The 25053-nt window shown below is 42.5% G+C and overlaps 4 protein-coding genes across 5 annotated transcripts in view; 2 read left to right on the forward strand and 2 right to left on the reverse strand.

Moving 5' to 3' along the window:
* The first annotated feature begins 2814 nt into the window (after positions 1-2814).
* Positions 2815-7728, forward strand: LOC129365275 (tumor necrosis factor ligand superfamily member 10-like). Its single transcript, XM_055038395.1, has 6 exons — positions 2815-3153; positions 4283-4429; positions 4800-4845; positions 4954-5073; positions 6738-6970; positions 7050-7728. The coding sequence occupies exons 1-6, from the start codon at positions 2932-2934 to the stop codon at positions 7257-7259; spliced, it is 978 nt and encodes a 325-aa protein (XP_054894370.1). The 5' UTR covers positions 2815-2931; the 3' UTR covers positions 7260-7728.
* A 348-nt stretch (positions 7729-8076) lies between these two features.
* On the reverse strand, positions 8077-15021 carry msl2a (MSL complex subunit 2a). The gene is made up of 3 exons (XM_055038391.1): positions 13801-15021; positions 11575-12974; positions 8077-9758 (listed from the first exon to the last, which is right to left on the reverse strand). The coding sequence occupies exons 1-3, from the start codon at positions 13940-13942 to the stop codon at positions 9456-9458; spliced, it is 1845 nt and encodes a 614-aa protein (XP_054894366.1). The 5' UTR covers positions 13943-15021; the 3' UTR covers positions 8077-9455.
* An 875-nt stretch (positions 15022-15896) lies between these two features.
* pccb (propionyl-CoA carboxylase subunit beta) lies at positions 15897-20401 on the forward strand. 2 transcript variants are annotated; one of them, XM_055038394.1, is made up of 15 exons: positions 15897-16162; positions 16875-16994; positions 17079-17147; positions 17229-17285; positions 17372-17485; positions 17687-17797; positions 18072-18180; positions 18281-18401; positions 18609-18690; positions 18783-18906; positions 18991-19098; positions 19179-19279; positions 19409-19507; positions 19591-19690; positions 19791-20401. In XM_055038394.1, the coding sequence occupies exons 1-15, from the start codon at positions 15914-15916 to the stop codon at positions 19910-19912; spliced, it is 1686 nt and encodes a 561-aa protein (XP_054894369.1). In that variant the 5' UTR covers positions 15897-15913; the 3' UTR covers positions 19913-20401. The 2 variants fall into 2 exon arrangements, with proteins under 2 accessions (XP_054894369.1, XP_054894368.1); XM_055038393.1 differs by having other exon boundaries at positions 17079-17285.
* Positions 20402-20959: 558 nt separating this feature from the next.
* Positions 20960-25053, reverse strand: part of stag1a (stromal antigen 1a) — a 44020-nt gene continuing 39926 nt past the window's right edge. The window contains exons 28-32 of the mRNA XM_055038360.1: positions 24797-24965; positions 24102-24218; positions 23915-24029; positions 23724-23804; positions 20960-22489 (exon numbers count right to left, since the gene is read on the reverse strand). Coding sequence (XP_054894335.1) covers positions 22466-22489; positions 23724-23804; positions 23915-24029; positions 24102-24218; positions 24797-24965 — 506 coding nt within the window. The 3' untranslated portion in view covers positions 20960-22465. The remainder of the gene's footprint in view (positions 22490-23723; positions 23805-23914; positions 24030-24101; positions 24219-24796; positions 24966-25053) is intronic.

The following is a 25053-nucleotide window of genomic DNA, read 5'->3' on the forward strand; positions in this document are numbered from 1 at the left end:
GTCCTCGTTCAGGAATTCAGGGAGATTCCACACTCAGAGGGACTCAGGGAGGGGAAGCCTTTGGGGCAGAAAAAAAAAAGGAGTGGAGGTCAGGAGAGGGTGGATGGAGCGTCCTTGATTGTCTTTGGGGTATTATGATCTGCTTTGGGGGTGGGGGGCGAAGCTGGTTCATTTTCTCAATTTTTCAAGCAGGCTACAAATTTGCATTCAACCTTTTTTCTTTTTTTTTTTTTAAACAGTCTCCGTGAGTGTTACTTCCTGTGCAACTCCAGTCGCACAGGAAGTAGGAGGCCTCCAGTGCAATGTGAGGGTGAGGAAATTCGTCTAGGAACAAGGCATAGAAGGTAAAATTGGAAACTAAAGGAAAATATTGCAATAGATATCACAAATAGCTAGAATATAGGAATAACGAACAAAATTAAAAGTCTGAAAAGAAACTAAACGCCTATTACACATATAGAAGTTGGACTAAAACTCTTAAAACCTGGTAATTCTCGTCTACTTGGTCCAATTGAGTTGGGGAACATGCAAAGTTTTATAAGGGCCTCACTGCAGTTATGAACCTCTGGATTGGGGGGGTCCTGGTGAGTATCTGCTGTGTATTAAACTATGACTCAATCACACAGCATCAGCATGAAGCATGTTGGATCTGTTGGTTTCCTATTACTTTGCCACCTATCAAGCAGCCAGATCAGATTGATCTGGCTACTGATGTTGCACTGCTGCTATTTTGAGCACAAACTCATGCTTGTGCTGACGTGCAAGTACTCACTCGAAAAACAAAGGAAGAAAGTCTGATCACAAAAATCCTTGATGAACCTGTCTTGCTACCGGAACAGAGCCAAACCACTTGTGAAATCTCACCCGTGTTTATTTCTCAAGCTAGAGTCCTTTTTTTTTCTTTTCTTTTTTTTTAACCTTTTCTATAACTTTGATGTGTGCAAAGTTATAGTTAATTGGACATTCTTACTCTCAGAAAGAACATGCCTCACAATAACAACATCGATGTGGAACAGATGAATGAAAATCAACATTCGGAGGCCTGCCTGCTGTAGGGACAGTAGACAGGCATGTCTCTCATCGTGTCATCTTCCACGCCCGAGGCTAAAAAGCCTTCAAGTATCACTTTCCTCCCTCATTCCTTTGCTCTGGCAAGCCTGGGAACTGATTTGTTTCATGGATTTACCACCTCCTCTTCTGCTTTTTTTCTTAAATTCCCGATATGTGAAGACAACAAGCCTCTCTGTGTTTGTTCGACTTATCAAAGTGAAGCAGATTAGTCACCTGTCTACACCTGTCTGCGCTACCTCAGCATCTGTTGCGACTGCATGAGCACGATTGATGCTTGCGTGTTGATGCGAGAGCATTTAAGACGCTTCCACGCAAGTTTTGATTGTTTTTAGTGGGCCGTCCGCATCCAGGAGCTCCACTCCCACTTCCCCGCTCCAACAATGGGGGAGAGACTAGAGGTGAAGAAATGAAAGCTCAGGAATCACTCAAGGTTAAGCAGGGCACAGCGAATGGTTCCCATGTGACGAGCTCAACCCAAGGCTGAACCGAAGTCGTAACAATCGCAAGTCGTTCGGCTCTGATCAGTTAAATCGCCTCACAATGGCTGGATACAGTAGAAAGGGGAATTTGTTTTTCTTCCACTTGTAATTTAGATGCTTTTGAACAACTATGTGTGCTGGATCTAAGCCACAAAAGTCACACGGTTGCATGTAAAAGGTCTACAATACACATTGGGTCATTCATTAAAAAAAAAAAAAAAATGATTTGTGCATCACATTGATAATGTTATGTTCCAATGAAGGCAGCTAATGTAGTAAAATGTCATAAATTAGACTTTTTCCATGAATATGCACACATCTCCGCAGGACGCCTTCAAATTAAAGCGAGTTATTCCGAAAAGATGAAAACGTTTTTATCATGCAGTGTTTATGAACTGTCATGATCAAAACTGTTAATATATTCTGAAGTCATTCTTCTGGTGCCAGATCTTTTAAGCTTTTAAAATGAATACGTTTTCAGGATTTCATCTCCTTACTTATGACTTTAAAAAATACAATGTCACTTCCTATAGACTTTAAATCAACCTTTTTATAGGCTAGCTAGCAAGATAGAATAGATAGGTAGATAAAGTTAAGTCAAAGGAAAAAATTCATTTCAGTCCAAGGAAGACTGAGAAACAACGCTTACTGAAGAATCACAAGGTGTTGACTTCAGCTAGTCAGTACTTATTTTTGTTAAGCCAGCCCTACAACAGAGACAACCAGATTGATTTTGATGTCTGCATAGTCTGTGATAATTTGGGGAGCTATGTCATCTCTTGATGCTGGTCCACTGTTATTTATTTATTTATTTATTTTCAATCTGAAGTCAGCTCTCATGTGTGGCAAATGTTTTTAGGAGAGCAATTCGCTTTGGCATCACTGTACTTAACTGGCCGGTGACCTAACCTGACCTAAACCCTAAAAAGAATCAGAGAGTGATCTCCTCCATGCCACTCCACATTGATGCAGTAAATTATGCATCAAGAGCCCCAACTTCTGAAACATACTATATGGTCATACTTTTCAAAGCTCACAATATTATTTTAAAAACCCTTATTATTATCATTCACTTTTCAAACTGAAGTACAAAAATAAATTGTGTACCTATGGATTAATCGGGTAAATGACAATCTCTTACCAAACATAAAAAATTGCTTTAGTTAGTACTTTCTACAGGAAACAAGCCTAAATCAGGGACTGTATTGAGTCGTTTGCTGTATTGCTTCACGATGGAAAATCATTCCAATGAAACGCAGCAGCGTTCAACGCTCCGAGCTCGGATACGTTCAATAACAGTGACATCTTGAGGAAGCTGAAACTCTCCAAGCCTCCTCTCTGCTCCACCTCCAGCCTCTGTTGCACTGTTCCTCCCACCCTCATGCTTCCCAGCAGAAACGCAGAGGTGTTTGATCAAACTTGCCGTGCAGCGGCTGGAGGTGATCCCCCCACTTCGCCGGACGTCAAGGTGTCTCCGCGCTCTGTGACAATGGCCATCTCTGTCTCTCTCCAGTGCCTCGGCCTCACCATACTCGCAGCTATCCTCCTCCAGACGGTCGCGGTGGCCATAAGTTTCATGTACTTCCACAAAGTCCTGAACACGGTAAGACGTGCGTTTGGCCGTGTTGTGTTCGAGGTGGTTGCACCAGCTTCTTCCGCTGCGTTTAATGGCTGCAGTGAAACGGCGAACTTTTGGCATGGAAGGGTCCATGCGCGCGCGCACATATCACGCTGGGTCATCAAGCCGATCGAAAAAAACGTCACTTTGCAAACAAACGTGACGCGTACCGCGGTTATCCCACTGCACCAAACGCACCAGAATGACTTTATTCGCGGTCACGGAGTGTGGCGGCGTGTTTAGGTTCCTGTGGGAGTTTCTGCTCAACACCGGATAATAAAAACGGAGACAGTAGGGCGAGTATATAACCTGAAACAATGGGAGGAAATGGGATTTGTTCGCGCTGAATGGGCCGTGGTACACAAAAGCAACACGTATCGCAAGCTTGAATAGGTCAGTGTGGCGCTCGTGACAAGTGTTGAGACAAGGCTGACGTCTCTTGTTCTGGGCCCTCATTGGCTGGTTTTGGTAGTAAAATCCCGCCCATCATCGATCACACCTGGGACCACTTATGAGTTAATTACGTTTTTTTTTTGTTTGTTTTGTTTTGTTTTTTTTGTTTTGTTTAATGTTAGTGTGTTTGGCTGGTTGCGTCTAAAAATGGCAGCCAGTTTGATGTGGCGCATTTACTTTTATTAGTAAGTTACCAAAGCGTTGCATAATATGAAATAACTTTAAAAAAAAAAACAGTTAAGCTAGTTATCTTCACAACAATCTAAACGCTTTTGAAATTTTTCACTTTGAGTGCTAGACCTGAAAAGTTGGGGGATTAATCATTGTTATCCTTCTTTTAAGCGTCTTCACTAATTTCTGAAAAAACATGTGGAAGATTTGGATCTTGACTATCATTCTCTACTTTTTGTGTCAGCCTCGTCAGATAAAATCCCAGGGACATTTATTGCACATTCTGGTAGTAGAATGATTAAATGTAAAAAATACTTTTGCCCAGCACTGTAAATCGTTTAAAAGCTGCAGTGTGTAATCTGTCATGTACCCTGACAGATTACCCCAGCAAGTAATCTGAGTCATAATGCAGCTAAACATGTCTCTTGAAAGCCCCCTCCCCCATTTTTTTTTTTTAAGTTTCATCAACTGAGTTATTTTAAATTTCCAGATGCAGGACAGTTTTTCCCGGAGCAGCGTATCCTGTCTGACAAATGCGAAGCTGCAGCCAGAGTTCCAGGACCCAGCAGCCGAGGGCAGGAAAAGCAGTGATCCCTGTTGGCAGGTCACACAGCAGCTCCACTACCACATCGAGAAGGTTTGACTGTTTTTTTTTTTTAACTATTTTGCCAACATTCCTAACCATTTATAGCTCTATTTTATTTTAAAAAATTACCCTCATTTTGCATCTTTTAAAGGGAATATGTTGGGGGGGAAAATGTCTGTCACTGAATATTATAAACCCAACTGAGGATATGTATTTTAGTGTTTCTTTTTGGAACATCCCATATTTAGACCACAATCTGACACGTTCCATCAACTACTGTGGGATCCTTATCAGTTCTGGTGAATTACTAAATACCGAATATGATGTAGTTGGTTAAAAATGCCATTGTGTTTGGGATAATAGATCATTTGTTGGTCAATTCATTTGCTCTTTCCTCTGCCTTTCTCTGTTTTCTCTGCAGAAGATTGCTGACAGATTCCAGAGGGAGATATCCACTGCTATGAGAAGTAAGAACAATCCCCCTATTGACTAATAACAGGCTTGTGTGTGACTTTTCCCACTAAAAATGCCCTGTGGTGAGTGTTTTGTTTCTGTCTGTTTTGGGTTTCCTACAGATAAGTTGACAGGAGTGCTGCCTATCTTGGGCCCTGGGGTCCGTGGGGTCCCTCTTCCTAAAGTCGCTGCCCATGTGACCGGGGTTACCTCATCGTCGAAGGCTCCAGCAGCACCAGAAAGTAAGATTCAGTTTATTGTGGCTTTAGGCAAAAACATTTAGCACAAATTGAGACATTGACAGCACAAGTGAAAGTTTGTCAGAGAGGCTTCGTTTTCAATGCAAAATCTTGACGATGCTCAGCTTTCCTTTCCGGGGCAAAAGGTGAGGAATTGGCCTCCGGGCAATCCGAGGTGCTCAGATTCGGTTACCTCCTCATACCTGGGTCTGTCGGGACCTGCAGCTCCCGTTCGAAACACCAGAAAAACGTTATGATTTTAGAAAACATCACACTAGCATTCAGCCTTCTTTTTGTCCAGCTCATCAAAAAAATAAAATAAATACATGGAGGATCTTTTTGATCTCAACTGTTAGGTTGAGATCTAGTGACTGTAGATACAATGCACACCTTGACATGTTCAAGAAACCAAGTTTCAGAAAATCTGAGCTTTAAAAAAAAAAAATCACTTATAAATCATGCAAAATCACTGTTCCTCCTTACTTGCACAGCAATTGACGACTTAGACTCTTTCTTGTCTTGGTGGTGGCACTCTGCTTTTTAAGTTCACACGTTATTTATTTTACTCATATCTGCTAACTGTTAGAGTACATGATGGATTCAAGACCTCTCCCATGCTTCTCCTTGCACAACATTCACACCCCCTTTTGGGGTAAAGTAAGTTCTCCGGTTTGAGTGGCACTGACTTTTACTTTTGATGTATTTAAGACTATAAAAGCATGACATAAGCTAATGTTTTGCGAGTGGCTGGATGTCATTGCAAAGAATTTAAACAATAGCACAAAGTGACTTTTTTATTTACTGATTGGCAGTGTTATCAGTCACTTCACCCTGTCTTCATTGAACTACATGCAAAAATATTGAAATATGTATTTAGAAACCTAATTAAATTCTCCTTTAATTATTTTTTTCTTATTATTGTTTATATATTTATTAAATTACAGATTAACGGTAAAGCTTAAAGCTATTTTGTGGGATACTTAGTCTATCCCACAGAATTCCTTCACTGTGTAGCTCTTTGTGCATTTCTGGAAAGGGTACAGTATATGTTGGAATTTTTGAAGTGTAATAAATTTTAAAAAGGGGTGTTGATAGATTGCCGTGAAATTGAATGAAGTCATTCAATATGTCCAAATATGAAACCTCGGTTCTTGGTACAAAAAAAATAAAAATATGCTGCTTTGCAAGATTCCAAGAAAAAAAAATTCCTCTTCATACCACAATTTTTGCTATCAAAGTACACTCGTGACATCATTTCCTGTATATGGTAGGACTGATGGTAGGACTGATGGTGAGACAAGTCATTTTCAAATGACTTAAAATTTCTACACATGGCTCCAGATTTTAAATGATCTGTTTGCTTATGTTTAATTTTGACATAACTTCTTAATCTGGCTTGAATTTAGATGTTACAATGCTTTTAACTATTGGCAGCGTTATAACTAATAACATCTTTGTTCCTATTTCAGTTCAATGATTTCTTTAAAGATACAGTGTCTGTGGGCACATCTGGTAACATTGTGTACTCTGTGAACAAGCCTTTGCAGTTGGCTCTGCACTTTTCTCCTGTGGTGATTGTATACACTTAGCGCTGGCTCTTGCACTCCCAAATGATCCGCGATGACTGGGGACGGGCCTCCAATTGACCATGGTTGGTGCTGTTGCAGGCCCGCGGAGCAGCAGGGGGTACTCTGGCGAGCGCATCCGAGCGTGGGAGGGCCAGAGGGGTCTGTCCTTCCTGCAGAACATGGAGCTTAAAGGAGGGGAGCTGCTCGTACCAACTGCAGGCTTGTACTACATCTACGCCCAGACCTACTTTAGGCTTCCGTCTGTGGGGGAGACGGACGGGGAAGCAGCAGACGATGAGGGAGCAGAACTCGTCCAGTACATTTATAAAAAGGTTCAGCTTTTGTATCAGTAGATAATGAAATACGGACGCAGCGGCGATGACATTTAAATTGCCGTTTGATCCCCTGCAGATGAGTTCCTACACAGGACCCATCCTGTTGATGAAATCGTCCCGGAGCGTGTGCTGGCCTCGGGGTCAGGAGCCAGGCCTCTTCTCCCTGCATCAGGCCGGCACTGCTTTCCTGCAGCCAGCCGACCGCCTCTTCGTCACCGTCAGCAACGCCAGCGCCATGGAAATGGACGGGAGGGCGAGCTACTTTGGGGCTTTCCTGGTGGACTAACGGCATTAACTGAGGCTTTCCGGAGTCGTCGGTAGACTACATCAGTCACCATGGGAAGAAACGGGGCTGGAAGACGAGAAGATCTTCTTATGGAGTGGAGCTGGGATCGCTCTAAACTGCAGAGGAAAACTCTGAATGCACCGCCCCTCAAAAAGGAATGAAGATGAGCTGTTTATGCTGTGCATATAGTCCAGCAGTGACCTGTGAGCACTGATCACATGTAGCAGTGGCTGGAAATAAGAACGCACATGGATTAAGTTGGAGAAACTGAATTGCAAACATTGGGATTGCTCTCTGTCGGAAACTGACCAAATGGACGTCACTGTGTAACCTTTCAACTTTTTCCAGCGATGGACACAAACTCGTATATGGTATTGTTTACAAATGTATTCATACTGATAAAAGGATTTAATTGACTTTTTTTTTCTCAGGGTGTAAAACGAAGTAAAAACTATAGATATTATGTTGAGCTTAGTGTATTATGGGTTTGTTTTCTCAGCAAATCTCAAATTTCTGATTTGATATGAACCATTTTGCACTACAAATCTCAATTTTCAGTAAGTCATACTTATTTTTTTATTATATTCATTAGTCGGTCGATACTTTGAACAGTTCTTTTTTAGGGTGGACTGAAAATGCATCTAAAATGATGAGTACAAGCCCAAAATGGAACTTTTCTGACTAAGATGAATGTATTTAGACGAAAGCTATGCCTTGAATCTAAACGATGAAACAAGTTCTGACCTACATAATATGAAAAAAAATGAGGAAAAACTCCTGCCTTAATCACGTCTGTCCACACAATAACACACAAAGCTGAAAAAGTAAAAAACTATCTTTTAATTCATGTTGTTACATGTCTCCATAATATGGCAGTGAATGTTTCAGCAAATAACTGTCACTCCCCAAACAAGACTTTTACATTACAAAAAAAAAAGAAAGACAAAAAAATCAAAATTAAGGGTTCAAGTAATGCCCAAAAAAATACATCTTTGAAACCCACGCACACAGAGGAAGATATACGACACGACTGCTGATCAAACTTAAAGTCCACCTGCTACTTTCCTGGTCCATGAGTAGAGAAGTTGTGTTTTCTCTCTGTTCAGTTTATTTTTTTTCTTTTGATCACCAATACTGGACTGACGGACATGTTGGAGTTACAGCCGAGAAGGTAAACACAAACACAGACAACACTCGGCCTCGTGAATCGTTTCTTTGTGACGTAACCAAAACACTTGGATACCAAACCTCCAACAGTATCAAAAATAAATCTGGTATAATCTCCGATTGATCAGGACTCTTCGTGTGAATGTGTTGGGGAAGCGGGAGAATTTTTATTTATTTTTTTTAAAGGAAACTTTCTGATAGAACTATGGCTTCAGTTTACCTCTATACACATACAGTCATGTACAAGTGAGTTAAGTTTTTGATGACTGGCAAATGCAGCCACAGGAGCAGCGAGCCCCCCCCCCCCCTGTTGGGTGTTCCTATTGCTATGATGATAAAAACTCACTGTTCACCTCCAACACGGGGCATGCACCTCAGGATGATCTCATGACAAATAAAAAGCATGCTGTTTAAAACAAACCCCCAAACAGCTGAGAGCATTTAGACAGGGTGTAACGCTTAGTCTGATTTCAAAATTAAAGTTTGCTCGTGTACGGGGTCAGGGACTAGGAAGGGGTCCTGATAACATGACACATTTAATATTTTCAGGAGTGACACTCACAATGCTGAAGATGAAATCTTAATAAAAAATTACGCTATTGACAGATGTGTTTTTTTTTTTTGTAAAAAGACTAAAAATCTGCACATATTTGTGTGCAAATGAACAAAACTTGGAATGGGTTTCTATTGCCTCTTACAGTAAATCTGTGGTCTATAAGCTGAAAAAAAAGAAAGCACCTGTGAAGAACAGAACATCCTTGGAATAGAGTATATACCTTCAGACTGGCAACAATACACACCAGTGCACAGGCACAATACAGGAGGCTTTGGCACACCCATGCTAATCTCACTAGTTAGCGTTTTCCAGTACAGAAAACCAGCAGGTTACAGAACAGGACAGACACGTAGCTGCCATGAGTCGAGTTCCTCCCTAAGAGAGCCGGCGGAAACGGGTGGATAATCAGCCGTCACATTCAATCAGCACCACGCTGTGTTGTCGTTTTTTTGTTTGTTTGTTTTTGCTGCCTATCAGCCAATCAGCAGCTCCAAGCTGTCGTCAAAGTTGGCATCCTGCGGCGGGCTGGCGGACAGAAAGGCCGTGGTCACGGGGGTCCCCGTGGCCGTGGCGACGTTGAGGAGGGTGTTGGCGCGGATGCTGGTGGTCGCCGGGTTGCGGAGAGCCGCGGCCGCCGTGATGCTGGTCAGGTTGATGCCGAGGGTGAGCCGCGTCTGCTCCAGGGCCTTCTCGGGCACGGCGAAGGCCTCCAGTTTCTTCTCGCCGTTGGCCATGTAGGAGTTCTGGCAGCCCCGGCAGATACAGTCCAAGCACGCCTGGGGGAAGACGAGAGAAGATGACGCAACTCGGACAGAACGCACGAGCGCTGCACTCAAACTACGTAACCTCTGCTGTTGCCACTCAGTAAACACCAACCACACGTTCATTACAGTGTCTTCAGTTAAAAGAAATTTAAAGTCATAGGACACGTAGTTTCATTCCACACAGAGCGATATACTATGATCATTTGTTTTTAGTCATCCGGAGTTATCTCTAATAAAGAACGCAATGCTGAATCATTAGAATATCATAACGGTGATAATAAAAAAAACTTTAACGCGTAGATGTCGTTTCCCTGAGAAATGCATGTACTATACAGCATCTGCACTTGCTCCATTTCTGTTGAATTACAGCAACAATGAAATGAAGCCATTGTTGGATCTGGCATCTCTCATTCTCCTCTTCACAAAAATACTCCATTGATAGAGCGTGCACGCGGTTCAGGTCAGTCACAGTAACGCCGTGGTCACTGAACCAGCTTTTGGCACCTTTTGCAGTGTGGGCAGGCAGGTGCCAACTCCTGCTGGAAAAGGGAATCAGCATCTCCAGCTGATTCCAGCTGTCAGTCAGCAGAGGGAAGCATGAAGTGCTCTGAAATGTAACGGGAGACGGATGCGCTGATTCTGAATGTTATAAAAATGCATTTCCAAATGAAACGCAAAAGCGGCTTTGGACCACTGAGCAGCAGTCGAGTCCTTTTTCAGTGCTACTCTGATGTCTCTGGTTCTAGGGCTCAAGCGATCAATCAAATTAATCGTGAGTTCTCCATTGTTCAAATAATAGTCAACTTATTTAATAAACAATTAGTCTTACCTGGAGTTCGTGAATATACAGACTCCATAATTTTTATCAGACATACTTACAAAAGGGCCACTTGCTGAAGAACATACTCAAAGCAGTAAATAATAAAAATCCTTAGTTAAATATGCATATATCCTATTATGCTCCTTTTGCTATGGATTTACTAATCAGATAAAGATCGCTTTGTTAATGCATATTTGGTAAAATGTTTATTCTGTTATTTTAAAAATGAACTGAATTATTTGTTTATTTGCATTTTTTTTTTTACTTATTTCTAATAGACTATAAAAAGGGCTTAAAACCTGCAGGATGTGGCAATTGTTTTACCCGATTAATCATTCGACCGACTCATAGAATAAGCGATTACTAAAATAGTTGTTGTGTCACAGCTGTAGCCATTGTCTACATCTGAGTGTGGTGGCTCTTGAAAAACTGACTCCAGTCACAGTCTATGTCTAGTAACAGTGCTTTTGTAGATTTTCCTTCCACTCAAGTTTTCATGAATATGCTTGGGGTAAAAAAAAAAACTAAAAAAAAAAACTTGTGCAAATCCTGCTTCCTCATCATTACTTATGACATTTTGTGTCTAGGAAACTGATAAACCTTCAATAATAAGCAGAACATTTCTACTGGTCTTATATAAATGTAATATTCATGTTTTATACATCTTTAATAGCTGTGAACCACAACCGTTGACTCAAACACATGAAACATGTCACTCTGTGTGTAATGAACCTACATCGTAATAAGTAGAATTTTTTTTATTAAATTGCAGAGAAAAATAATTCAATTATACTCTTACTTATTTAGTCATTTGCTCAGCGGAACAGAGAACCGCTGCTGAATTATTACGATGGTTTCCATCGTGCAGGAGACAAGACAAATAATTTGCACAAAACAGCACAACATTGTTGTAAAACTGGACATATGTGCACTCTCAGTAGCTCCATAAACAAAACCCTCCAAAGATTTAAAAGCAGAAGCGCCTCCACTCTGAAAAAGTGGTCTCACCTTGCGGTTTGAGTAACAGGGACATCGCTGCCCCCTGCAGGTTAAAACAGATGGGTTCTGAGTGGCCCTGCCACACTTGCAGCCCTTCTTCTCCACCGGCTTCTTGTACGGAGGCCTGACGGGCGGCGCTGGCAAGACGCAGCCCGACATCGGTCGCTGGTCTTTGCTCCGGTCTTTCGTCTTGGAGCCTCCTCCGCTGCGGGCTTTGGCGTGGGGCTTCTTGGAGCTCGGGTCCACGTGTTTCCTGGCGCCTTTGTTGTGGTTCTGTGCGGGGCGGCTGTGCTTGGGGAACGCGCCGTTGGGAAATGACGAGTACGTGTGCGCCGGAACTGCCAGGGGAGGCATGGGTAGTTTCGTGTGCTGAGTGTGAGCGGGGGTCGGAGTGTGCGACTGGGGCGACGAGTCGTGGAGGATGGAGGTGATGGGGACGGGGTTCACCTTTTCCCTGTCGCTCTCGGAGCGCGAACGCTTCCGGTTGGGCCGGGCCTGCTGGGGTTTGGAGGCGGGAGACGGGTCGAAGGAAGAAGAGTGCATGTGAGTGGCGTGGTGCGCCGCTGTGTGAGTCCTGCCCGTGTGGATCTGGGTGTAGTTGTGGGCTGCGTCCAGCTGTATGTACATGTGAGTGTGCGTTTTGTCTGTGGCGATGTGCGTCCTTTCCGGATGTGTGTGAAGAGCGTCCCGGTCGGGCTGCAGGGGATCCAACGTTTGTAGCACCTCCTCCACGCTGAGAAGCAACACCTCTCCCTCCTCCAGCTCCCTGGTACTAGGTTCCCCCTCCCTGAGTGAGCACACAGTGCCTATCGTTGGGGTTAAAGGTCCAGTGCTCAGACCCAGTTGGAGACCGCTGCAGGCGGTTTCAGACACAGATAGACCTAAATGATGATGCTGCTGCTGCTGCTCCTCTACCACCTCACACACTTCCAGCTCGGGGGAAGACGGGTCCTCCAGCGCTTCTCCGTTGCAATCCGGCGGTCCGTTGAAACACGGAGGCTCCGAGGAGGAGCTCTGAGGAACGGCAGAGAGTTCCGCTGGAGCGGGTGGCGCCTCCGTGGGCGTGAGGGACTCTGGAGCAGATAGATTCACATCCTCTTCGGCTAAGCCCGAATGCTCCGTCTCCTCTTTGTGCGACACAAGCACCTCCTCCAACAAGGTCATGACCTCCGGAGAGCCTCCCACGTGGCTGCTGATCGACTTGAGCAGTGGCGAATGAGTTATGTAGAGGCAGAGCCGTCGGTAGCACTGCACCAATAAAGAGAGCTGCTTGTTCTCCTGGAAGCAGGAGTAGTCTTTGCAGCGGCTGCACGACGACCTGATCTGCATCTTCTGGCCTTTGCAGCCCAAGCAGACGTAATGCTGACACTCTGGGTGTGTTGGGGAGATAGGGTCCTCCAGGAGTTTGCCTGATGTAAAAAAACAACAAAAACAAAAAAAAAACAAAAAACACCAGGACTGTTTACTGCTATTCAGATTTTCAACACATTACACTACACAGAATGAGAATGACTGATCAGTGGGTTTTAGAAACTACAAAACAGATGGGGTTTTTTTTCCTACAATCAGTAAATAGACTTCAACAAAATGATTGGTCGATTGTGAAAGAAAGCATTAAACATCTGATACTTATTTTTAGCTTTAAGGAAAAATTAGAGAAGGCCAAAAGTTCAGTTGATTATTCAAAATGGTCAAATGAGTAAATAAATTTAAAAAAATCTATCTGAGGAAACTTCACAAGTTGCAGCATTCCTGGATGACCATGTGGTAACAGTAGGGAGGAAAAATGAACAGGAAAAAAACAATAGTGACTCAGTGAGTCAACTTTTCACCAAACAAATCCAATTAAATACTTCAAAATCCAGCCTGTCAATTTCCATTTATCTGACATTTAGATACAAAACAAAATCACAAACCAAGATTCCCAAGAATCTGTCAGATGTGTCTTTTTTTTTCTGTTTCCTTCTCTTGAACGCAGCCTGCATCACCAAAACTTAGCGATCAAATAGAGCATGAATAGAAACCACATGGCCATGCAGCAAGCACAACAACAGAGTCATCCGTCTTGTCAAGAGGACGGATGAGCTTATCTCACCCTAAGGAGACCGCAGTAGTGAACACGAGAGAAATAGTGGAAACTTCTGCAGCCCACAGAAATTTCAGCCAATTAAAACAACGACATAAAACAAATCCACAGAAAGATATTTCCCTGTCAGAAACATTCAGGATGCTTACCACAGACAAGACACGCGAGGGACTGCCGGAAGAAGGGCAGCTGCTTGTACATCTCTGCGAAGGTCTGAGGCTGCAGCGGGTCGCACAGCAGCACTGCCCGGGTGGCAGACACATACAGAGCGGTTGCATCCACGGGATTCATGGCGGTGCGCTACCCGGCTCCTTGGGGAACACCGTCCGAGGGAGAGTATCCACAGACAGCCAACTTGGACACGAAAACAAAAGCAGCCCGGTGTTGCAACGGGCACCCACTGCACCCCGTGAACGCAGGATAAGATAGAAATTAACTACGGACACAATACATTGTGTAGCCGTCTCATTGAACGCGAATGACGCTGGCTAGCTCAGCAGGTGGCTAGCTTAAGTTAGCATCCCCGGGTTTGTTGTGCAGTCGTTGCTTTTTAACCGAGAAGTTTTTTACGGTCATAATTGAGTAATATGATAAAGTCGGGAGAATTACACAATGTGTTACGACAAAATACACATCTAAAGGAACCTACAGGCTACGATCTAACCGCATGATCGAACGAGCCAACATCAAAAGGTTAGCATCACGAAGCTAATGTTAGCTTAATAATCAGCAAAATGCCCGACCAGCATATACTTACTTGCAGCCATAGAGTCTACATATTATCCGACGCATTTTTTTCTCGCACGGATTGTTAGATAAAATGAAGAACTAAAGTTAAAATCCCCAATTTGTGCGGTCGGAAATTATCCAGCGGGCGCGCACTAGATGTAAACAAAGCTAAGGAGCTAGCATTAGCTTAGCCATCGGAGATTTAACCGTATCACTTGCCCACTTGGACCGTCTTATACATTACGCAGCGGAGGAAAATGCAAGCTGCAACCCGAAGCCCTGCAATCGATGCAGGGTTTTTTTCTTTAAATACTTGGCGAGCTGTGATCTAGCCAAAGCCAATTTGCTATATTATCATAAGTGCATCAATCGTACAATTTACCACTTTTTTTCCTTCACACCAGCCCCTCTCGATAGGCATGCACCTCACGCGAGACTTGCTGTTACCCTGGTTACAGTCAGGTTTTTATTTATTTATTTATTTTTTTGTCGTGTTGCACAAGGCTTTTCTCATCTCCTCAGCCTCGCTGTGCACTTTTCTTCTCTTCTTTTCTAAAATCTTTAGAGCCAAAATTACAACCATATACTCGTTTAGATTTCATAGCGTCCAAGTAATGTATTGAAGAACAAATGTACACATATTAAGGGAAAGAAGAAATTAGGGCTGTTTTTAATTGTTGAAATGTATCAGAGATGCAGATAATAAAGTATTACTCATAATTGAGATATACTGAAAGAACCTTTAAAAAAATCAAAAACAACCTTCATAATAAAAAATTTAAACGTTAATTGTTTTTAGTGAATAGTTTTTGATGAGAAACTCCAACAACCAAAACATGAACTGACCCAGAAATTTTAGTAAAACAGCTTTTACTTCTTCTCCACTATAATGTATTTAATAATAATACATTATTATTAAATATTATTGTATGTATTATTAAATACATAATAATCTTTACCATAGAAATATATAAATATTATAAAATGTATTTGTTTTTCACCATGATCAAGCTTTTTAAACTCCATAAAATCAGTACGTTACAGGACAGAGACGAAGCTTTAGCAACTTTAGGTATAAAAGCTGAACGCGAAGTGGAAGTGACAAATTCGCCACTTTTAGTTGTATTGGCTTAATTTACAACTAAATGAACACACACACACACACACACACACACACACACACACACACACACACACACACACACAAATAAATTAATACATAAATAAATATTATCCATCCTTTACTAATTACTAATATAAAAATGTGTTTGTTTTTTTTTATTAAACTAATAAAAAAAGATTTCTGGCGTTTTTAATGATCTGTTTTAGATAATTTATGCCTCAATATTTAATTTCATAGACTGCTGCTTTCACGGAAACGGTTTTCCAAAGTTTTCCTCCGTAAAATCCCGCCCATTCACGACAGCTGTGACCTTGCGCTTTCTGATTGGCTGTCGGAACCCACCCCTCAGTGCGCCATTGGCTGAAGGGGTTCTCTCCCCTCCCTCTCCTCCTACTGTCGTCACAGGCACAATGGCGGCCTTCACTGTGGCTCGTAGCAGTTGCGGGCTGTTGCGCGGGTTGAGGGTCTCCTTGAGGAGTTTAGCGCAGATAAAGTATGGCGCAGCAGCCGCGGCGGCGTCCTCACCACAGAGCCCTCTCCAGGTGCACTGTCGCTGGTCCTCGGTCAGCCACCTGTCCGTGAAGGAGAGGATCGAGCAGAAACGGAAGGCGGCGCTAATCGGGGGAGGTCAGAAGAGAATAGATGCGCAGCACAAAAGGGTAAAGTCAGCAAACACACACACAAGGAACATTTCCCATCCTCCCTGTCTGAGTAACTTACAAACAAACGTTTTGAGATTATGATATTTGGCATTCTGGATTCAGTGGTTATGTTATTATGGCTTACACTTAAAAAAAACAATGCTAAAGTAGCTCAAATCCTTTTTTGGTCTTGTTAAATAAAGCATATTTCTAATGCACGCCTTTATAACGCATGGTCATTGCAGTATTATAAGGAGAAGTATTTGTTTGTTTGCATGCTGATCACTAAAGTGTCCTAAAGTGATGTCCAGACGTAATGTGTGTAATTTAATGTGATTATAAGTCAGAGCTGCACGGTATGTCATCAGTGTGTGCAAACCTACACACATAATGCTGTGTGTGGTGGGAAACTAACAATGCCCGTCTGGACAGTGAATAAACCTTATCCACGGTGAAACATGGGGGTGGCAGCATTATGCTATGGGGATGTTTTTACTTTCAGCAGGGGAAAGTTGCTGTTCACTCTAACTGAGCCTGAGACCTTTTAGTCTCTTTTTGTTGCTCATATGAAATGCAAACAAAGCTGCATTTTAGTACGATCACTTAACCTTCTTACTCTCTCTTCTTCTTTTTCTACTCCGTGGCTGTAATGTCATTTGTTACCTGAGATATAAAAAAAAAGACAAAAGATTTAGGCAATTTGTGCTGACATTCTCATCTCGTGCTGCAGGGTAAGCTGACCGCCAGGGAGCGGGTGGAGCTCTTACTGGACCCCGAGTCCTTCATGGAGACGGACATGTTTGTGGAACACCGCTGCTCCGACTTTGGCATGGAGCAGGACGGCAACAAGGTAGCATTCCCAAAGCTGCAACCACATGAAGAAAGGTTTAATTTTATTCAACCGTGTGCACACATCTTTTGTTCTCATTTCCAGTTTCCCGGTGACAGCGTTGTGACCGGACGAGGCCGGATCAACGGCCGGCTGGTTTATGTGTTCAGTCAGGTACAGGCTATACTCTTTGTTGGGCCGCAGCGCCAGGCTTGTTGGACCCTCCATCATTTGCTCCTCTCTTGCTCGTTCCAGGACTTCACGGTGTTCGGTGGCAGCTTGTCCGGAGCTCACGCGCAGAAAATCTGCAAGGTAACCAAACGTCCACTTGTGCCATTAAACGCCACATTCCTGACTTCAGCATTGTAATATTAGCTGTGTTGTCTCTGCGGGCTCAGATCATGGATCAGGCCATGACGGTCGGCGCTCCCGTAATCGGGCTGAACGACTCTGGAGGCGCTCGCATCCAGGAGGGAGTGGAGTCCCTTGCTGGATACGCAGATATATTCCTGGTACGTTTAATCGTCAGAAATGCATCTTCTTTTGGTTTATAGGCAACATCTGAGTTAATGATAGAATGTGAAAATTCAAATTTAGCTTTGGAAACCTTTCCTGCTGGCACCGTATGCTGGAGTCCGGCTTTGAACTTGTTCTCGGCAGCAGGCGGACCTCCTGTGATTTAGAGATAAAAATCAGCTGTTTTCCTTTCCCAGAGGAATGTGTTGGCTTCAGGAGTCGTCCCTCAGATCTCCCTCATCATGGGCCCCTGTGCCGGAGGGGCTGTGTACTCGCCTGCCCTGACAGATTTCACCTTCATGGTTAAGGTATGAGGCAGCTCAGGCCCAGGCCAGGTCTGGTGAAAGATTGCACACATTCATCAGGAATGTCATAGAAATTTGGGGTTATTTATTATGCATTTGAACCTCATCTTTGGGGGTGAAGTGATAATACCCCACTTCAATTGCTTTATTAATAATATTAAACAAAACATTTGGTGCATAGCCATAAGTGTATTGCTGATTTTATTTATAATTCATACTAAAACTGCATCTAAAGTTTGTCTGACCAGACTGTTTTCTTTTATGTGTGTGTGAGTAGGATACGTCATATCTATTCATCACGGGGCCGGATGTCGTCAAGTCTGTGACCAACGAAGACGTGACGCAGGAGGAGCTGGGCGGAGCCAAAACTCACACCACCGTTTCCGGTCGGTTCCTCGGATCTTGTCCCCACCGTCATGATCATGTTTTTTTGAATGCCTCAAAAGTGTATAAAAATGTTCCCTTTGTGTTGTTTTCCGTTGTCAGGTGTGGCTCATCGTGCGTTTGAGAATGATGTCGAGGCTTTGCTAAACCTACGAGAATTCTTCAACTTTCTTCCACTTAGTAATCAGGATCCAGCTCCCGTCAGGGAGTGCCACGATCCCAGGTAAACCGTCTCATTTATGGCACAAGAAACCTCTAAGCCTCTACTGGAGATTAAATAGTCCTTCCCTAACATTTTCAGACCTGTGATTAATGCATTTGAGGCCAACTTACATTTTCTTTAATAAATTGAAGATATTTTAAGGCCTTGGTGTCAGATACGCCAATTATTGAACTGTGGAGTTGCTTTTGATTATGTCTTCCTTTACAGCGATCGTCTGGTGAAGTCGTTGGACACCATCGTCCCGTTTGAGTCGACAAAAGCCTATGACATGTTGGACATCATCCACGCGGTAGGAGCACAAACAAAACACACATCAACACGTAAACGTGTGACATGTTAGTTATGCAAGACTTAGAAAGCCTCCAAAACACATCTATCCAGATCGTAGATGAGAGGGACTTCTTTGAGATCATGCCCAACTACGCCAAAAACATTGTGGTGGGTTTTGCGAGAATGAATGGCCGCACCGTGGGGATTGTGGGTAACCAGCCCAAAGTAGCGTCTGGTAAGCTAAACTTGAGCGAAAAAGCTGAAAGTTGATTCGAAAGTTTGATTCTTCAGTGTATGATGCATTTGTCTCATTCTTTAGGTTGTTTGGACATCAACTCCTCGGTAAAAGGAGCCCGTTTCGTTCGCTTCTGTGACGCCTTCAACATTCCCATCATCACTTTTGTGGATGTTCCAGGTTTTCTGCCAGGTATTCTGGAAAATTAAGATTGGAAGTGGACCAGATGTGTTTGCTTAGTCCCTTTAATTTGTGGCGGTGACTCCCACCAGGTACCGCCCAGGAGTACGGCGGCATCATCCGACATGGAGCCAAACTGCTGTACGCCTACGCAGAGGCCACAGTGCCAAAAATAACCGTCATCACCAGAAAGGTGCGTGTTTACGGAATCTCTCATTGATGATGTGTAGAGAATAGTTCTGGGTGACTGAAATAAAAGCAGTGTGGTTGATAATCCGAATTGCTATTCTTAACCTTAGCACTGTTTTTGTCTCCCTTTCAGGCTTACGGAGGCGCCTATGATGTAATGAGCTCCAAACACTTGAGAGGAGATGTGAATTATGCTTGGCCAACGGCTGAAGTTGCCGTTATGGGTGCCAAGGTTCAAACACGTTCATCATCTCCCTCCATTTGTCTTCAGTGTATTCCTTGAACCCACTCACTCTCTGCTTTCTGTTTGCACAGGGCGCAGTTCAGATCATCTTCAGAGGAAAGGAGAACCAGGCCGAAGCCGAGGCCGAATATGTGGACAAGTTTGCTAATCCCTTCCCAGCTGCCGTCAGAGGTAAATCTGCTGTCTGCAAAACACATTTGCTGGCCATCTTTACCACCAGCTGATTGTGTTTAGACCCCAAACATCTCCATCCGAACTCTGTTCTCTTTAGGCTTCGTCGATGACATCATCGAGCCCGCGACCACCCGTCGAAAGATCTGCAGCGACCTGGAAGTGCTGGCCAGCAAGAAGCAGGTCAATCCGTGGAAGAAGCACGCCAACATTCCTCTGTGAAACACTTCCAACCCGGCTGCACGGCAATGCGATGATAAAGGCCCCCGTTTCACTGCGCTCAGGTGAACAGCAGGGGTTCCTCGGGAAGCCTGCCAAGCAGATGGTTGTCGTATTCATTTACCACTCCGCTGGAAGCATCAAGATCCCAAATTCACTCATCTTTAAAAAAAGAATAAAGTGTTATTCAATATGGTGCCACCTATAAGACTAGTATCAGGATTTTTATGACACACAAGCTTTGGATAAAAGGAGGATAATTGAACACTCAAGCAGTAGCCATATTGGCTGTTATCAAGCATGTTTTTGAACTAAACTATCTGAATAAAGTTATTTTTTTGCAATAATTATAAAAACATTTAGTTGTTTTTTGACCCGAGTTTCAGTACTGTATTTAGTTGTTTTTTTTCTTTCATTCAGGACACCAAGGTCCAAACTGTGCCTTCTCTGTCTGGCGCCCTCTGTAAAATAAATCATCTCAATGTATCCGCATCTCATTTTTGTCATCGTCTTCTATCTAATCTTGTTTGCCAAGATGATTGGAGGAACATAAATAACTACAGATTTTATTTTTATTTTTCCCAAACATTTGCAGCTGCAGGTTTTCAAATGGTTGGATTGAGTGGTGTATCGAAATACACGCCCAACTCAAATCTACGGGTCGCCTCAACCGCCTCAAGATGTCTGCTTGAGACTAGACATTGGCTTCACGTTAAAGTCCCGCAAGAAAAATCCAACTACATAGAATATACAACTAAAGTCCTGCAATAAATTCAACGAGTAATTTTTTTTTTTTACTTCCATAAAACAAAATGACATTTCAGGAATTAACTTCCTGAAACCTCTCATGTTGAATCCTCCCGTTTGTCCCATATGTGCTTTATGAGGACGCATCGACACCACAGCACCAAATGCGTCTCATTGCAGAAGTGCTCTTTGGAACCTGCTGGTAAAACTGAGGCATTGCATCGGCACATAAAAATGTCAAAATTTGCTCTTCAGACATGGAGGCAATTAAAAAGAAAAACCAAAGAGAAACACATTCATCCATAAACTGATTACAGATTTGATTTTATTAAAAAGAATTTAAGATCACAGAAGAAAAAAAAACAAACAGTATGCTAGGGTGACTGATGTCGAACTGCACGGCAGAAGAAAAAAAAAAGATCCGATCATCTCTTGATATTTACAGCAAAAGGGAAGGTTGAAAAGTGATTGTTGACCCAAAAGAGGGACGAGGAAAAGGTATGGCTGAGAACATTCAGAACACATTCAAACAACATCTGCCAGACAAAGATCCATCACTGCACTGGGTATGAACAATGATCAACAACAAAATCTAGAACTTCTCAGATCCATGAACACTGAGTACGGGTGCAAAAATGTAAGCGGCTCGTTTTTGACCTGTTGGATGACGGAGCGGCACGGATATTCGGCTTCGAAGCTCGAGTGTTAATTACAATCGGACGACACAGCGCCTAGAAGCTGGTATCTATGGTATCCGCCTTAGAGGTGAGGACAGGGAGGGATATACTTTTAAGTATGTAGGCCACAATTTGGCAACAAACATGATACATATTCAAGAGAAAAAGAAAAAAACAAAAACTGTACAAACAGACAAAAACACACTTGATTTAAAACTTTAGTACTAAAGCTACAGAGTTGAAAATATGTTTATTATATATTTTTTTAAAACGTTTTTAACTTTAAAAAGCTGTTATCTAGAGAGTGTGAGACAGCAGGGGGGTTTTCTTTCCTCCCTCGGAGTAGAACAAGCCTGGATATGCTTGGTCGGCGCTGATACTTCCTCTGGGTCAGCTGAGAGCTGTTGATCTCTTGTCTAGGTGTGTCGCTCCTCGGCCGTCGTCGCCACCAATACACTTCACACACACACGCACGTCAAACACCACACACAAAGAGATGGCGCGCAGACAGCAGGGGGACAGCAAAGAAGTGGGACATTTAGTAGGGAGAGTCTGTCCATGTTTGATTCAACCAGGAGGACTGGAGTGCAACACCAAGAGAAGGAAGGAAGGAAGGAAGAAAGGAAGGAAGGACAGAACAAAGGAAGGAAGGAATGGAAGGAAGGAAGGTTTTTGGGAGGGGAGCTGTACAGAGAACCCTGGTGCTCTGTGACCATGAGCTAAAATCTGTGCATCGTTGATAACAGGAACTGTGAAAAGTGGGTTTTGAAGGCCAGAGCATCATCGGGACCACCACTAATGAGAGCTAAACCGACAGGCTGCGGAGGAAGAACACGAACGGGACGAAGTTCTTGAATAATTTTGACCGCAGGACCTCCGTTCTGCGCCAGACAAGAGAGGGAAAACAGTTCTCTTCCAGGCTGGTTCCGGTCGGTGCCGATCCACTAGACGGACATCCTTCCATCATGTCTCGGAGAAACGCAGGCGTCCTTTAACACTTTAAGACAGTATATTCTTCTTTGTAAAGAGTTTGATTGTTAGGTGGTCCAAGGTTAACCGGCCCAGACCACCACCTCTTTTTCAGTTTACTCCTCGTTACAATGCTGAGCTCGTGATATTAATGCTCTCCAGATCAGAACATGGGCATGCTGAATCCCTGGAAACATGAACAAACATAAAAATGTATAAACGTCAACGATCAAAGCAGCTATAAATAAAAGCCCCAGCAATAATAAGTCCTACGCCAGTAAATGGAACAAAAACAATGGATTAAAACAACTCCAGACCTATAAAACGTGATATAAGTTGAGATAATAAATATTAAATAAACAAATAATAAAGATGATCTAAGTCTTTAATTAGATCATATTTGTTCAGGAGAAATGTAGAAATGCCACCCACCAATCCCTATCACACCATCTAAATAGATATCACTTATATTATCTGCATTCAGTAAGAGAGAAAACATTCTGCCATTCTTTAAAAAAAAAATAAAATCGAGATCATATTTATTTTGGAGTATATTAAATTTGCCCATCATACTTGAGCAACAAGTATTTTCAAAGTGAGCGTCTTTTCAATTTCATTCCTTAACTGTTCCCCCTTTTTAATTTGCTAAAATTATTTATCACTATCATTATGTACAATTATTTTCAAAATTGATTTATTGTATTCTCTCTCATTTACAGACCATAATAATCCTTACCAGGAATTCTAATTTAAAACCTATAAACAAAAAAACCAGAAAAAAAAAACCAACATATCCACTAGTATAATAGAAATATTTGCAGACAGTGATACTCTAATCATAATACACACATTTTAACAAATTTGTGGAAAAAAAAATAAACGACTAAATAAATACCTCAATTTAAAAAATGAAAGAAATTTACAGCACATTTTTCAACCTCAAAAATTATTTGATAAAGTTAAATTAATTTTTTTTTCTCATTTATTGGCGGTTACATTTTTTTCAACTACTTATCTATGCATTATTTTCTTCATTATGCCAACAATAAATAATAAGTGTAACATAAAACAGGACAACTTGCAGTGATTACCAACACTTGAAGCTTCCAAAGTAAAGAAAAAAGAAATGACGACATTATACTTCCCTACATGTTGTTAAAATACATATAAAAATCAGAAACAACGTGGAACTTCACGTCAAAGACCCTTTGAAAACAAAATGCTTCAGCAAAGAAGGTCAACATTGATATTAAATTTAACCTTCATGCTACTGTAAGAACACATAATAATAATAGCAGCATTTAAACTAACATTAGCTTTCTAACTAATTTTGACCCAAACATAGAAATCACCATTACCTTTCAGAAGGTAAATATTAAATGCACAAGTTATTTCAGTATTTATTTTAAAAGAAGACGTACCGACTCATCTTCTATCATTGCTGCAGAGTCAAAGAAGTCTGGTCTTAATTCTGCTCTTTCACGTCTGTTCCTTGATGGCGGCTGTGAAGAAAAAGAAAAAAAGGTGTGCATCATTTCAGGATAGTGAAATAACTTCTTCCCCCAGAGATTGTTTAAAAGTTATACAGCAGGTTGATGCTGCGTTTACTGACCAGGTCGATGACCATGGTGTCTTCAAACTCTTCGTTCATGTCCTCCAGCTGGCCCCGCGATGACATCATCACGTCTTCAAAGATGGGCTCCGCATCGTCCTCCATCAGCCCGCGGCTGGAGGAGAAAAACGCCGATTACGACAAGAACGCCGTTTGAGAGCCGCATGGAAGCCGAACGCACACTTACACGGTCTGCCGGACGCCCTGATTGCTGCGCGACTTGATGTAGTTCATGCTCGTTCGGTCTTTCCTGTTCACCTCCTCCATCTTCTGCTGGCCGAGCCACGACATCTGTATCTGAGGACTGGAGGACGAAGACGCGACGTTAGGATTGCGACTTAATTGTTTTATCAGTTGTTCTGACAAATAATCAATTAAAACCAAACAACATCCAAAATGCGAAACGCTCTGTCCTTTCGACTTGACGTAACATCAATACAGTGAAAGGCTGATTGTTGATTTTTTTTGTTTTTTTTTAACTGAAATACTTGGATAGCAAAAGGTACTAAAGCAGTGATTTTTTTATTTATTTATTTTAAACACAATTTTAAATGTTTGAGGCCAAAGATGCCACTTAAGAAGTCTTGTGTATAACATATTTACAGATATAAGTTTATTATTATTTTAAATTCAAAATCTATATCAGTTTTGCATAGTTTTGCCATAATAACTGCTCTTAGTATGTCTAAAAATTCAGCCAACGATTAATTGATAACCAAATTAATCGATTAATTCATCATGATCAATCCGATTAATTGTTGCAGCCATACTCAACATTATTGACAACTGTATTGTAAAAGGAATAAAGAAGCTCTGTCTTGTGAATAAGTAATGTTTCATTGCTCTCTACATTCTGCGTGGACGTTCTGAAAACGAACGCACTTGTGGACGTAGTCGTTCTCCGATCCTGGTTCCGAGTCCGGATCAGGCATGTGTTCTGCGGGTCTGTTCTCTCTGAGGACGGTCGAGGTGAGCTGAGGAGTCTGGAGCGCGCTCGGCGTCTGGAGCGTGTCGTTTCTCATCATCCACGATCCCTCCACGCTGCTCTCCTCTGAAAACGAGCACACGGCTTCGCGGTGAGGATGCGCGTCTTTCCGCTTCGGCAGAAGAGTCGCCCCTCGTCTAGCTCTAAGAAGCTC

The sequence above is a fragment of the Poeciliopsis prolifica genome, unplaced genomic scaffold, assembly GCF_027474105.1.
Source record: "Poeciliopsis prolifica strain line A6 unplaced genomic scaffold, Auburn_PproV2 SCAFFOLD013, whole genome shotgun sequence".
NCBI classification, from domain to species: domain Eukaryota; kingdom Metazoa; phylum Chordata; class Actinopteri; order Cyprinodontiformes; family Poeciliidae; genus Poeciliopsis; species Poeciliopsis prolifica.

Excerpts from the sequence above, each read along its gene's own strand:
- msl2a (XM_055038391.1), bottom strand. The coding sequence starts at position 13,942 with ATGAATCCCGTGGATGCAACCGCTCTGTATGTGTCTGCCACCCGGGCA. Across the intron at positions 12,975-13,800 it reads CCTCGCGTGTCTTGTCTGTG|GCAAACTCCTGGAGGACCCT; the intron begins GTAAGCATCCTG and ends TTTTTACATCAG. Across the intron at positions 9,759-11,574 it reads CCTGTTACTCAAACCGCAAG|GCGTGCTTGGACTGTATCTG; the intron begins GTGAGACCACTT and ends GTCTTCCCCCAG.
- LOC129365275 (XM_055038395.1), top strand. The coding sequence starts at position 2,932 with ATGCTTCCCAGCAGAAACGCAGAGGTGTTTGATCAAACTTGCCGTGCA. Across the intron at positions 3,154-4,282 it reads TCCACAAAGTCCTGAACACG|ATGCAGGACAGTTTTTCCCG; the intron begins GTAAGACGTGCG and ends TTAAATTTCCAG. Across the intron at positions 6,971-7,049 it reads TCCAGTACATTTATAAAAAG|ATGAGTTCCTACACAGGACC; the intron begins GTTCAGCTTTTG and ends GATCCCCTGCAG.
- pccb (XM_055038393.1), top strand. The coding sequence starts at position 15,914 with ATGGCGGCCTTCACTGTGGCTCGTAGCAGTTGCGGGCTGTTGCGCGGG. Across the intron at positions 18,907-18,990 it reads CCAGCCCAAAGTAGCGTCTG|GTTGTTTGGACATCAACTCC; the intron begins GTAAGCTAAACT and ends CTCATTCTTTAG. Across the intron at positions 19,099-19,178 it reads TGTTCCAGGTTTTCTGCCAG|GTACCGCCCAGGAGTACGGC; the intron begins GTATTCTGGAAA and ends GACTCCCACCAG.